The sequence below is a fragment of the Kogia breviceps genome, chromosome 8 (assembly GCF_026419965.1).
Source record: "Kogia breviceps isolate mKogBre1 chromosome 8, mKogBre1 haplotype 1, whole genome shotgun sequence".
Classification (NCBI taxonomy): Eukaryota; Metazoa; Chordata; class Mammalia; order Artiodactyla; family Physeteridae; genus Kogia; species Kogia breviceps.
In genome coordinates, this window is record NC_081317.1 from 105,919,523 (window position 1) to 105,931,889 (window position 12,367).

General features: G+C 43.9%; 2 protein-coding genes across 2 annotated transcripts in view; one reads left to right on the forward strand and one right to left on the reverse strand.

The window, feature by feature from the left end:
• The window catches only part of DOCK5 (dedicator of cytokinesis 5), a 219,521-nt gene extending 214,412 nt beyond the window's left edge, over positions 1 to 5,109 (forward strand). Inside the window, exon 52 of the mRNA XM_067039910.1 lies at positions 4,904 to 5,109. Within this exon, the coding sequence (XP_066896011.1) occupies positions 4,904 to 4,957 (54 nt within the window). The 3' untranslated portion in view covers positions 4,958 to 5,109. The remainder of the gene's footprint in view (positions 1 to 4,903) is intronic.
• A 1,983-nt stretch (positions 5,110 to 7,092) lies between these two features.
• GNRH1 (gonadotropin releasing hormone 1) lies at positions 7,093 to 10,540 on the reverse strand. The gene is made up of 3 exons (XM_059070954.1): positions 10,388 to 10,540; positions 8,644 to 8,739; positions 7,093 to 7,131 (listed from the first exon to the last, which is right to left on the reverse strand). The coding sequence occupies exons 1-3, from the start codon at positions 10,538 to 10,540 to the stop codon at positions 7,093 to 7,095; spliced, it is 288 nt and encodes a 95-aa protein (XP_058926937.1).
• Positions 10,541 to 12,367: the final 1,827 nt, after the last annotated feature.

Sequence of the window (12,367 nt, forward strand, 5' to 3'; positions counted from 1 at the left end):
ACAGTGCAATATCTCGCTTTGATTATTTATTCCTCTTGATTGTGGAATTAATATGATGACATGTTCATGGTACTCATGTCAATCCTCTTTTCAGAAGAGAAAATGGGGTGCTTCAGAGGATCAAGTATTACCACCAGATAGATACACAAACAGCCACACAAAGTTAAAGACCTTTTGAGCTGGAAGGGCCTTAAAGCTCATACAGACACCCTCCGCCCCCTCATTTTGTAGATAAGGAAATTGAGGCTAAATACAGAAAATCCTACTACAGATTCTTTCTAATAACCCAGCTTGCTCATTGAGGTTATATCCAGATAACATCTCTAGAAATCAACCCTGACAAATTCTTCAATCCCTACCCCTAGTTGGAACAACAGTGGAAATGTCCCAGATGTTTCTATACTGTTTGGGTGTTTATGGCAAAATAGAAACCTTTTTGACTGTGGATGCCCTGGGTCAACCTGTGGGTATGCTCACCGGGGGCTCTTCCACAGCCTGGCCAGGTCCCCTTTCCTTCGAGGCAGACAAGAAAGAGACAGAGATTTCACCTCTGAAAGTTTGGGTTTGCTTGCCTGCATCTTCGTGTGTCTGTTTCACCCCTTTTAGGAGAGCCATGTGAATTCATCACAGGGTCAGGGAAGTCCAAACCTCTGAGATGTGTCCAGGGTTACTCAAGACATGAGTGTGCATATTTAAAAGTGCTGCATTCTTTCCTTCGCGCCACGCAGTGGAGCGTGTGATGAAATGGGAAGAAACCCAGGCTCTGGAAGTCACCCGTTGGGGTTTGAATCAACCCAGCTATGTCCTCTCTCAGCTTTGCAAACTCCCTCAAATTATTTGAAATTGTCTTGAGTTTTCATGTCTTCACCTTTCAAAATGGGGACCATCCCTACCATGCAAGCTGCCTTGGGGTTCAAGTGAGACCGAATACATGAAGTAAGTCCTCACGAAATGTGCCTTTCTTGTCTCTGCTGGGCCTGGGTAAGATCTGGAACTCTCCACGAGCATGATTGATGTTCCTTTTTTTTCAAAGATAATTTGGAAGGTGGGTGCAGGTTAGTTCTGCACACAACAGTTCCTTTCCAAAAGGTGGCCTCCTATATAATTATGTATGACTAGAGACAAAGTGTTATTAAGACCTGGAGAGGGGGGGACCTCCCTGCCAGTCCAGTGGTTTAAGACTCCATGCTTCCAGTGCAGGGGGTGTGGGTTCGATCCCTGCTCGGGGAACTGAGATCCCACATGCCGCGCAGCTCGGCCAAAAAAAAAAAAAGACCTGGAGGAGATTTTAAGTGGCAAGAAAAGAGCAGGAAGGGACAGAGTGTGCAGGGCTGACATGGTGCCTGGAGCAGCTTCTGAGAAGTTGCTGGGCAGGCCGGCTGGAGGGGGTTCGTGGGCTTCACCCTGCTTTCCAGGCTGCCGTTAAAACAGAAGGACGTACACTAGGTCACAGAAGAAACAAACCTGAAGCCTGTCCCTTCCGAGCTGTAGGGATAAGTTGTGAGCCTGGTCTTTGGTCAGAGGCTGGGGACATCGGCTACACCGGTGCCCAAATCTCTTCCCTTTTTTAACGTAACATTTTCCCATAGGATTCCCTTTCCACATCCATGGAAATCCTAGCTCTCTCCTGCGTGAGTACAAAGGATTCCAGGTAATGTTGTGAATAGTAGGTCACAGGGGACACTGGACAGTTCATCTCCTTTGGGAAACTATTAGTTCAGAAAGAGTTATATTTGACAGAAGATCCTAAGGAATGTCTGTCCTGAAGTCAAAGAGGAAAACTGCAAAGAAATGCCTTAGGATTACCTTAAACGTAGGAGAGATGAGGGGCAGGGCATAAAAAAAGAAACAACTGGTCTTTATATTGCTTGATAAGAACTGTGAAGTATTGAAGTGACCCCCAAATTGTCACAACCTTTGTGGATGTTGGTTTATGGGATTTTTTTTTTTTAATCCTGTTTTTTTCCTCTCTCTCTGTCCTGGTGACTTGTCTTGCTTTGAGATTTTTTTTTTTTCAAGAATTGTTTTCATTCAACATATATTAAGCTCTTACTGAATGCCAGACACCTTCCTAGTCTCCCAGGCTGTGGCGGTCCAGTGTGTTCTAAGGGAACAGCCCCGGGATATGAGGACTGCGGTGTGCCGTTGGATTGGCAAGAGAGTGGGGTTAGAGGAGAGGGAAACCCTAAATCAGGCTCCTGGGCCATGGGTTCCCTCCCTCTCCTCCACCTTCACGCCTTGATTCCAGAATTACAGTCATTTTCCCCTGTCAGAGAGACCCCTTAAAAACAACTGCCACCCTCAGATCCCTAAGACAAAACCAGCGATAAAGCAGGATCTGAGATAACAATCTCTCTTTGCTAACTCTTCCCAAGCTTCAAGGGTCCTGCCCCTCTGCTTGCCCCCAGATCGTGGGGTGATTTCTTGTTTTCAAATTAAAACATAACTGGGACTTCCCTGGCGGTCCAGTGGTTAAGACTCTGTGCTTCCACTGCAGGGGGCACAGGTTCGATCCCTGGTCAGGGAACTAAGATATCCCGCAAGCCACATGGAGCAGCTCCCCCCCCCAAAAAAAATCGAGACATAACTTACATACAGTCAAGGGCATAAATCTTAGTGTACAGGTGGATGCACTTTTACAGTAGTGTCTACCCATGTCACCACCTCTCAGATCCACAGGCTATATACTCCCAGCCCCACAGAAGTTTCCCTCGTGTCCATGCTGTCATTTTATAAAAGGTATTTAGAAGGCCCTTCAATATATACTTCCCTCCCTCTCACTTCTCAGCTATAATGAAAAGGGGAGAAAACCCCCACCATCAACACAAAACAAGACTGTGAAGGGTGTACCTTCTGGAAGGTCAATTTGTAGTCAGTCCCTGGACCTCAGTTTCCTCATGAAATCATACATATTTGAGGTTACATGATTTATAGAATCCTTCCAGCCCTAGCTTTTATTCTAAGTGAATGAAAAAGAGAGTCAGAAGAAAACTAAGTTTCTCTTCAAGGGCTTTTAGGTCCATACTCCATGACTAAGTAGGATTGTAAAATTAAACTGGAAAAGGTAAGTTGCTCTTTGGGTGGGTTGAGAGTGGAACCATCAGTTCTAATCTACAAAAGGAAAAAGTTTTCCTTTCAAGTTGATGACTTCAGGCTGATTCCTGCAATCCAGCCAAGGCTCGTCTCCTTTTTATGCTGCCCAGATACATCCAGTAGTGAAATTTTGTGAGTTGTTCACCCAAACTTTGTCAAAAGCTCAGTTGCCTTGATTTTGTAAACTCGTCGGGTTTCAAACATGAACAGTTAAGAAGATGTGTGTTGAAGTAGAAAAATTTTGTTCACATTTGCTGTTATTTATTTTTTAAATTAAAAATGGAACTGTATTTTAAAGGTTATTGTGTATTTAGTTGATTATTACCCTTATATTAATGAAATGAACTCATTCCTGGACTTTTCCTTATTGACACATCACACCCACCATCTCTTCTGGTCTCATTTCATTACTGGTCCTATTTGTTTAAACTAGTTCTGTAGGGTCATAGAGTCATCTTTGCCTGGAAGCAATAAGAACCGCGAACTATTTGGTTTTTACTTCACCTCCACCCACACCCCATTCATCCCTTGGCATCTGAGCTGACAGTTTACAACAATTTATTTAATACAATTAGTATTAAATAAGTAAGTATAAAATAAGTCCTATTTCTTCACTCATTCACCACAGATAATTAGGCAGAGGTAAAGGGAAATAAAGAGGTTAAAAGGTATATCAAATAAGTTACATTGAAAGGATGGGAGTGGATTCTCAAACCAAGTTCAACAAAGTAGGTTGAACCCGGGAAGGGCCACACCCTAGACCAACTAGATCAGAATTTCTGAGGGAAGGGAGGGGGACCCAAGCATTAGTATTTCTTTTCAATCTCTCCATGTTATCCCAATGTCAGGCCAAGGTTGAGAACCATTGCCTTAGACGAAATAACAGCTTTAGCAAATCAGTGTTCAAGGTGCTTTTCTTAAACTCCCTGCTGGTGATGAGTCAGATTGGAAAGAGCGGGCAGCCTCACTCCGGTTAGAATAGCACCACTGTCTTAAGTCCTGGGTTGATGCATAGATTTTTTTTTTTTTTTTTTTTTAAAGAACGTGTCCTAGTACTTTAAAACACGCAATTTATTGCCTTTCAGAGCAATGATGCTCCACTGTCTGTGTACATAACAATCACCAGAATGCTTATGAAAAATGCAGATGGCTTGGGCCCCCGGAGACTCTGAGTCAACACACCTGGGGAATGTTTTTGAATCTAGGGTCCCCATTGAGAAATACTCCTTTAGGGCATCTTCCACTGTCAGGATGTGTACGTGCTGGTATCTTGTGCAGTGATTCTTAGCTTTTTTTCCAGTCACCTCGAGGACACTACAACTTCTCAAACTTTTGCTAAAAACGGTCTGTCTTCAAGCCATTCTCTCTGTTACTTGATCATTCAAAGCCAGGTATGTTTGAGAACTCGTCTCATTAAAATGTATCATTTGATATGTTTCCCCATCCTTTATTTTGAAAGGCTGCAGGCTTTTTTTTTTTTTTTTTTTGGTGGTACGCGGGCCTCTCACCGTTGTGGCCTCTCCCGTTGCGGAGTGCAGGCTCCGGACGCGCAGGCTCAGCGGCCACGGCTCACGGGCCCAGCCGCTCCGCGGCACGTGGGATCCTCCCGGACCGGGGCACGAACCCGCGTCCCCTGCATCGGCAGGCGGACTCCCAACCACTGGCCACCAGGGAAGCCCTGCAGGCTTTTTTTGAAGCTATGTTTCCCCATTTTTTATTTTGAAAGGTTTTGGACTACTTAGAAGTTATTCAGATTCAGGGAAGTGTTTATAATTTTAATAAAGTGGTCATTTTCTCTCCTTCCCTTTAGTCACTTGGGCCATTTGAGAGTCAAATACTCAACACGTTCATCGCAAGCCTCTAACTTCAGCATCGGGGAGCTGGATGAACATCATCTTTACTCACCAGTCCGAGAGGCCCACAGCTTCCTCCGAAGGAATTGTCCCAAAGACACGCTCTGGTGAAGGAAAGCTGATGTTCCCAACAGGATGTATTAAATAAATGGGTGTGTGGCCTTCCTCTTGTAATGTGTTAACTAACGCAAAGATTTTTTTTTTTTGCGATACGCGGGCCTCTCACTGTCGCGGCTTCTCCCGTTGCGGAGCACAGGCTCCGGACGCTCAGGCTCAGCGGCCACGGCTCACGGGCCCAGCCGCTCCGCGGCACGTGGGATCTTCCCGGACCGGGACACGAACCCGCTTCCCCTGCATCGGCAGGCGGATTCTCAACCACTGCGCCACCAGGGAAGCCCCAAAGATGGTTTTTATAAAAGCAAAAATAGTTCCTGAGTGATTGGCGACTTCAAGCCCCTTATTCTGCCTTGTAAGTATTGATTAATGAAATAATGCAGGTTTGCCTTTTGTTCCATAAAGAAACATAAGGTAGATTGTAAACCCCATCACTGCCTAATTTTATTAAAATGGAATTGAGGTAGTTCTTTGATTCCGTTTTAGAGATTCCTCAATAGGAGATACTTGGGAAATCTACTGTTGTACGGTAGTAAATATATGTTTTTAAAAGTAAGGGTTTTTCTCCCCTGTGGAATGTTTCTGACCCCTGTTCAAGATTCCTTAGCGCAAGTCCTGCCTTTTTTTTTTTTTTTGCGGTACGCGGGCCTCTCACTGTTGTGGCCTCTCCCGTTGCGGAGCACAGGCTCCGGACGCGCAGGCTCAGCGGCCATGGCTCAGGGGCCCAGCCGCTCCGCGGCATGTGGGATCCTCCCGGACCGGGGCGCGAACCCGTGTCCCCTGCATTGGCAGGCGGACTCTCAACCACTGTGCTACCAGGGAAGCCCAAGTCCTGCCCTTTTTTGAAGGGGTGGAAGAAGGCTCCATCTGTTTGATTAAAAGAGGGGGAAAAAGGCTTAGATCTTTGCCATGTGAATAGAGGCACAATTTGTTGCTGTGACATCAGGCAAGTTATCTGAAATTTGGGTTTTTCAAATGGCCTCATAGCCGCTGGGGAATTATGAGAATAAATGAGAAACCTAGTGTCATAGTGTCTGGGACCTCATGGAGAAATGGCCACCAGGAAAACTAAGTTGACATATGAGCCCCAGTAACCAAATAACTTGGCTTCCAAGTCCAAGCTCATTGGCTGCTCATCATAGTGCTGTACAGGAGCACTGACGGACCTTGGAACCCGGCAGAACCGGGTGGGTCTCGTAAACTCTCGGAGCTCTGGTTTCCTCACCTTAAAGGGAAGACAATATCTACTTTCCGAGGCCGATACAAGCATTAACGAAAATATTTATGCATCTATCTAGCCCATTCCGGAGAATGAGTGGTGGCCGTGCTGCATGACCAGGGGACACAGGAATGCCTGAATCCCGTCTTCAACTGACTACAATCCATATGTTTCTTAAGAGAAATACCAAAAAGCTCAGACAGGTGAATGCTATAATTTTTAGGCCTTGGACCTTGTGCACCGCTCGCTCTGATGAACTTGGAGGGACCACGTGGAGCCGGAAGGAGCATTGGACGAGGCCTCCTTTCCCCAAGGCCTCTCTCAGGTTCCGGTTGACTCTCAAAGAGATTAGAGACAATCTGGAGGGGAAGCTTTGGCCATGGCCCCATCTTGCTTCTGTAGGGTATGGTTAAAGAGAAAGCTACCACCCCATAGAAAACTGGACTGACTCAGTAGTGGCCAGGGACCAATTGTCCTGTGGGTTCAGGGTGCAGGTTGGTGGTGGTGGAAGTGAACCATGAGATTCCTTTCGTCAACAATAACGGCACCTTTGTGTTATCTCTCCTGTCCTCTGCCCCCTGTCAACACACTTGGGGGACCCCCTTTGGGGGCTTACAGTGTGCCACCCCGACCAGAGTTCTGAGTTAGAGAAAGACTTCACATTTATGCCACTTTATTCCCAACACAGCACTTCATCACGTGCAACCTGGCGTAAGAGTTTCTGAAATTCACACAATTTACAGATATTAAATGGGTCACAGATTTCAAAGTCAGAATTACACTTGTGTTGTCATTTTTTCTGGTCCAGTGGATTTACATCTTCTGCCCAGTTTCCTCTTTGATCAGACTTTCCTGAAAAATATGTGAGTAGCAAATATATCAAGGTTGATTTTCTGAGCTGAGTTTCATTATGTTTGAACATTTTTATTTCTAAAATATTGATATAGAAAGAATAGATCCATTTGTTTTTGCACACTAGAGAGTGCTAGAGAGCTAGATCGTGTCTTTATAAGTCATTTAATAAGCATAATATCTACATTAATAGGTTAAAGGTAGGATGTGAGGACAGGTGAAAGAAAGGTCTGATCCTTTTGTCTGTGTGTGTTTTTTTTCTTTTTTAATGGCTGCGTCGGGTCTTAGTTGTGGCATATGGGACCTTCGTTGCAGCGCGTGGGCTTCTCTCTAGTTGTGGTGTGTGGGTTTTCTCTCTCTAGTTGTGGCGCGCAGGCTCCAGAGCACATAGGCTCTGTAGTTTGCGGCACGCGGGCTCTAGTTGAGGCGAGCGAGCTCAATAGTTGTGACACGCGGGCTTAGTTGCCCTGAGGCATGTGGGATCTTAGTTCCCCAACCAGGGATTGAACCCACGTCCTCTGCATTGGAAGTCGGATTCTTTACCACTGGACCACCAGGGAAGTCCCCATCCATCTGTTATGAATCCAGTCTTTGCCTCAATTCTGTCTTTCTAATGTCATGTTTGGATAATTTCACTGCTTGCTATTAGTTTTATCATGAGGTAAACAAGATTAGAAAAAGAAAGGAAATAAATATGTCCACTTTTTCTCTGTCCTATGGGTGTAGAAATTGAAGTCAATGGAGAAAATAAAAACTATTTGCTCATCTTCATATATGACGTATTCAGGCTTTTTCTGCTCCTGGACATAGCTGAAAATTAACTGTAATGCCTTCTAACTGCTGCAAATAAGTGGACTGAATTCAGGTTTCAATTTCTATATTCAGTTCTCTTTATACATTTTTAAAAATCAAAAACCTACATTGGGTTAGTAGAGTTCCATTTTGGGTGGGAATTTGGAAAATTAGTATTGTCCAGTCAGAAAACTGGAAGTCAAATCTGTGGCTCTGAATTATCAATTTACTAGTTTGGGAGTTTTTATTCCAAAGAGGAAGAAAATTAATTAGAGCACCATTTTTGATTTCTACATTTCCCAGGGAGAACCGTGTTATACCAAGAACTGTTGAAGAATCCAGTGGAGAGGTGTGGATTAGCCTAGAGAAGAATAGTCTAGAGAGCTTGATGAACGTACTTGAAGAACTGACATGTAGCAGTGGTAAGAAACTTGTTTTGTCAGTCATCCCATAGGCTAGAGCTGAGATTAGTAGATAAAGGTTGCAAAGAGATTTCAATTTAAGAAAGAAAGAAAAAGGGTTCCAATCGTTAGTACTGTCTAACCACTGAAAAGGGGTGTTATGATGGAATGGCAAGGGCCCAGTACAGGAGGAATTCAGGCAGTCGGAAAGGTAAGCCCTGCAGGAGCTAGAGATGGTTGTCCTCAGTGGATGACCAAAGTGGTGGTACCCAGGGCCCATCCATCTCTAAAGCTCCATGTTATTAACACTGTAACTCACCAGAGCTCCTTTCAGGTCCCTGAGTGGAGAATGGCGCTGGTGTATGGTGCACTCAAAGCGCTGGGGTTCTGCTGGTTGATCAAGCTCTTTGGCTATCTGCAAAAAAAAAAAGAATGTGATTCTTGGAGATGGAGATACAGAAGTGAAATGGTATTTTCCATTTCCACCAAAGACTGTGTGGGGGAAGTGAAGTCAAGGGGGTTGTGGGACTGAGAAAGCTGAGAATTGGGATGGAGACTTTAAAAGATCATAGAAATGCTGTCAGACACTTGTACGGATTGGTGTGCAGTTCTGGAGGAAATGGGCTGTAATAAGGAGAGAGAATATTTTTCTACCTACAGTTGATGAGAATGAAGCGCTTCAAGCCTCATGACAGGATGGTATACAAAAAAATACAAGAGCTTATAGTTATGACTAAGGCTGATCTTATTTTCTAGTTTTTACTAAATATGTCCTAGTTAGAAGAGTGTTGCTTCACATATAGTCTGTGGAGAGGGAATGTCAGATTCTGGGCTTCTTTGTTTCATACTAAATTATCTTTATTATTTCTCCAAAATGAGATATTTCTTTTCAGTGAAAGCTAAATGGTTTTAAGTTTCTCTAGCTATGTTTCCCATTCTCAGCTCTGTATTGAGTGTCCAGCCCTGAATCATTCATCCTTTAGGGCCTGGTTCGTTTTCCATTAACTTAAAAAACAATAACAGCTGTCTTTCATTAATCCACTAACTTTTTTTGGATTAAAGCAGCCAAGATATATGGCTTCACTCATGTGAGCCGCACATGGCCCCAAGAAGTCACATTTTGTAGATAAAAAACCCCAAGTACCTGTGTGAGTTCTGGTCCTAGAACTGAAAACTAATTTCTATGGAATCAACTCCAGCATATTTTCCAGAATGTATTTTGTCTCCTTGAGCTTGCTAACTCCTCTCCTCTAGGGGCCTCCAACTTCTTTTCTTGAGTGCCCATATCATTAAAAAGAAATTGTAGGCACTTCCCTGGTGGCGCAGTGGTTGAGAATCCGCCTGCCAACGCAGGGCACATGGGTTCGAGCCCTGGTCCGGGAAGATCCCACATGCCGCGGAGCAACTAAGCTCGTGCGCCACAACTACTGAGCCCGTGCACCACAGCGACTGAAGCCCGCACACCTAGAGCCCGTGCTCCTCAACAAGAGAAGCCACCGCAACGGGAAGCCCACGCACCGCAACAAAGAGCAGCCCCCGCTCGCTGCCACTAGAGAAAGCCCACATGCAGCAATGAAGACCCAACGCAGCCAAAAATAAATAAAATTAAATCTTAAAAAAAAAAAATTGTAGAGCATGCACCCTTGATAAGGATACTTATTTATGTTATAAAAATGTACTGCTGACCTAACATCACAGATATTTTTAAAACATGAAATTACGAAAAAAAAAAAATAGGCAGAGTTCTAAGATTTTCTTTCCAAATCCCAAAGAATCATCTTGTACTAGAGACCTTGGCTCCATCCATTTGTTTCTAATTCCTTTGGCAAATCTATATCCTCAGAGTACGACACACCCCTTTGCGCTTGTTCGTCTAGGAATTATTCCTGGTCTTTGTCCCGTTAGTCCCTGTCTGAATTGAAAGCAGGAATGGGACTTGACTTTGGAAGTGCCTTATCTCCCCCGGAATACCTAGGTAGCACTGTAGGACGCACGCAGGATGTTGGCATCGTTCAGTTGGATCACATAAGCCATGTCTCATTTTGAAGCTGAGAGAAACTTACCTCTTGGAAAGAATCAAGCACATTTTCAGCATTTCTCTTTCCCCCGGGGCGCAACCCGTAGGACCAGTGCTGGCCGGAGCAGCCCACCACACAGAGAGTCAGCAGAATAAGTCCAGCTAGAAGTTTTGGAATCGGCTCCATTCTAAGGAACATCAATGCGACCATAAAAATAGACTCAGACTGGGTTGAGCAAAGACTCCTTTGGTGAAAAGCCTAACACTGGTGCCACTAACCCGGCAGAATACAGACGTGGGAGTCATCTACGGTTTTCACATGCAGGCACTTTGCTTGCCTTGAGTTTCCTAGCCACTGGAGACAAAAATCACTCCTTTAAACTCACATGTTGAGTGCTGTTTAGAACTGAACTATTTTAATGTGTATTATTTATTTGGTTATTCAAACCTCAGGATTCCGCCTTTATCAAATTCACTTTTTATCTTCATATTCCCCAGCCCCGCCCCGTGGTTGGTTTCATTCCTGAGATAAAGAGAATCGGGCCATCTGCTCTGAAAAGGGGCTCCTACTAGGAGTCTCTGGCTAATATAAGTTGCTTGACATTAAATGGCTACCCTGTGTGGTGCTAATTATGTTTTGCTGAGTATCTGTCCTCTGGTCTTCCACACATTGCCGCGGGCTGGACCATCTGTGAGTGTGAGAGAGGAGTCCACGCTTTTCAAAGCACGGAGTTCCACACCAGCTGCCTCCGTGGCCAAGGCAGCCTTGAATTATTGAATTCCATGTGGAATTCTCACAAAGGAGTTTTCACTGGTGGGGTAGAGGCCAAAGACAAAATCAAATATTGGTTGATGAGCTGCTGCGATTCCCCAAAGTCTGGATCTCTGTGGCTGGAGGTGACAAGGATCAGGAAGGTCAAGGTTTCTTTAGACACCATACCTGGCCTTAGCTCTTATAAAATGCCCCATAGACGGACAGTAGCATGCAGTCTAAAAAAAGTGGTAGAAATACAAAGCATTTTACCTGTTTGAGAGCAAAGAGTCCCCAAATCCCAAGCTTCCTTTGGAGTGTGTTGAATCTGACTTTTCATTTTTCTAGCTTCCTTTTTATATGAAACTTTTCCAGGACACTGAGATCTTCCCTGCTGGTTAATTGCACAGCAAGTGGACTTTATTTCTCTTTTAATAGTAAATATTTTTTAAGCCTCACATAAAGCCCTTAATGCTGTATGTAATTGGAACACCCACTGGTGTATCTGTTAAATTTACTTAAATCTTGGCCATTAAAAGCTCAGCTAAGACTTTTATAGCTGAGGCCACAATTCAAAGTGATTAAAATCTAGCTAGGTAGGATCCCCTGGAGGAAACTGACAGACCTATCAAGAGTTCAAGGAAAATAGCTGTCTTAGAATGTCATGTTAAATGCACACAAAAAAACTTTCACAGAGGGGGCCATGCAATAATTGTAGAGGTTGAGTCAGGATGCCTGGGATCTGGTCTCAGCTCTTAGATTCCTCGTGTGTTAAAAGGAGCTGATTTATAGGCAATAAGTGATTATTGGTACTATTCCAAGCCCATATAGGATCTCTAAAGTAGATGATGGTCTGAGTTTGAAAATTCCCTAGTCTGCTACCCTCCAGGTTTCCTCCTTGACTTATTTTTTATTTATTTAATTTATTTAGTTTTAAAAATTGAAGTACAGTTGAGTTACAATGTTCTGTTAGTTTCGGGTGTACAGCAAAGTGATTCTCACACACACACACACACACACACACATACACACATATATGTGTAACTTCTTTTTCAGATCTTTTCCCTTATAGGCTATTACAAGACATTGAGTATAGTCCCCTGTGCTATACAGTAGGACCTTGTTGTTTATCTATTTTATATATAGTAGTGTGTATCTGCTAATCTCAAACTCCTAATTTATCCTTCTCCTCCCTTTTCCCTTTTGTAACTGTAAATTTGTTTTCTATGTCTGATTCTATTTCTGTTTTGTACATAAGTTCCTTTGTATCATTTT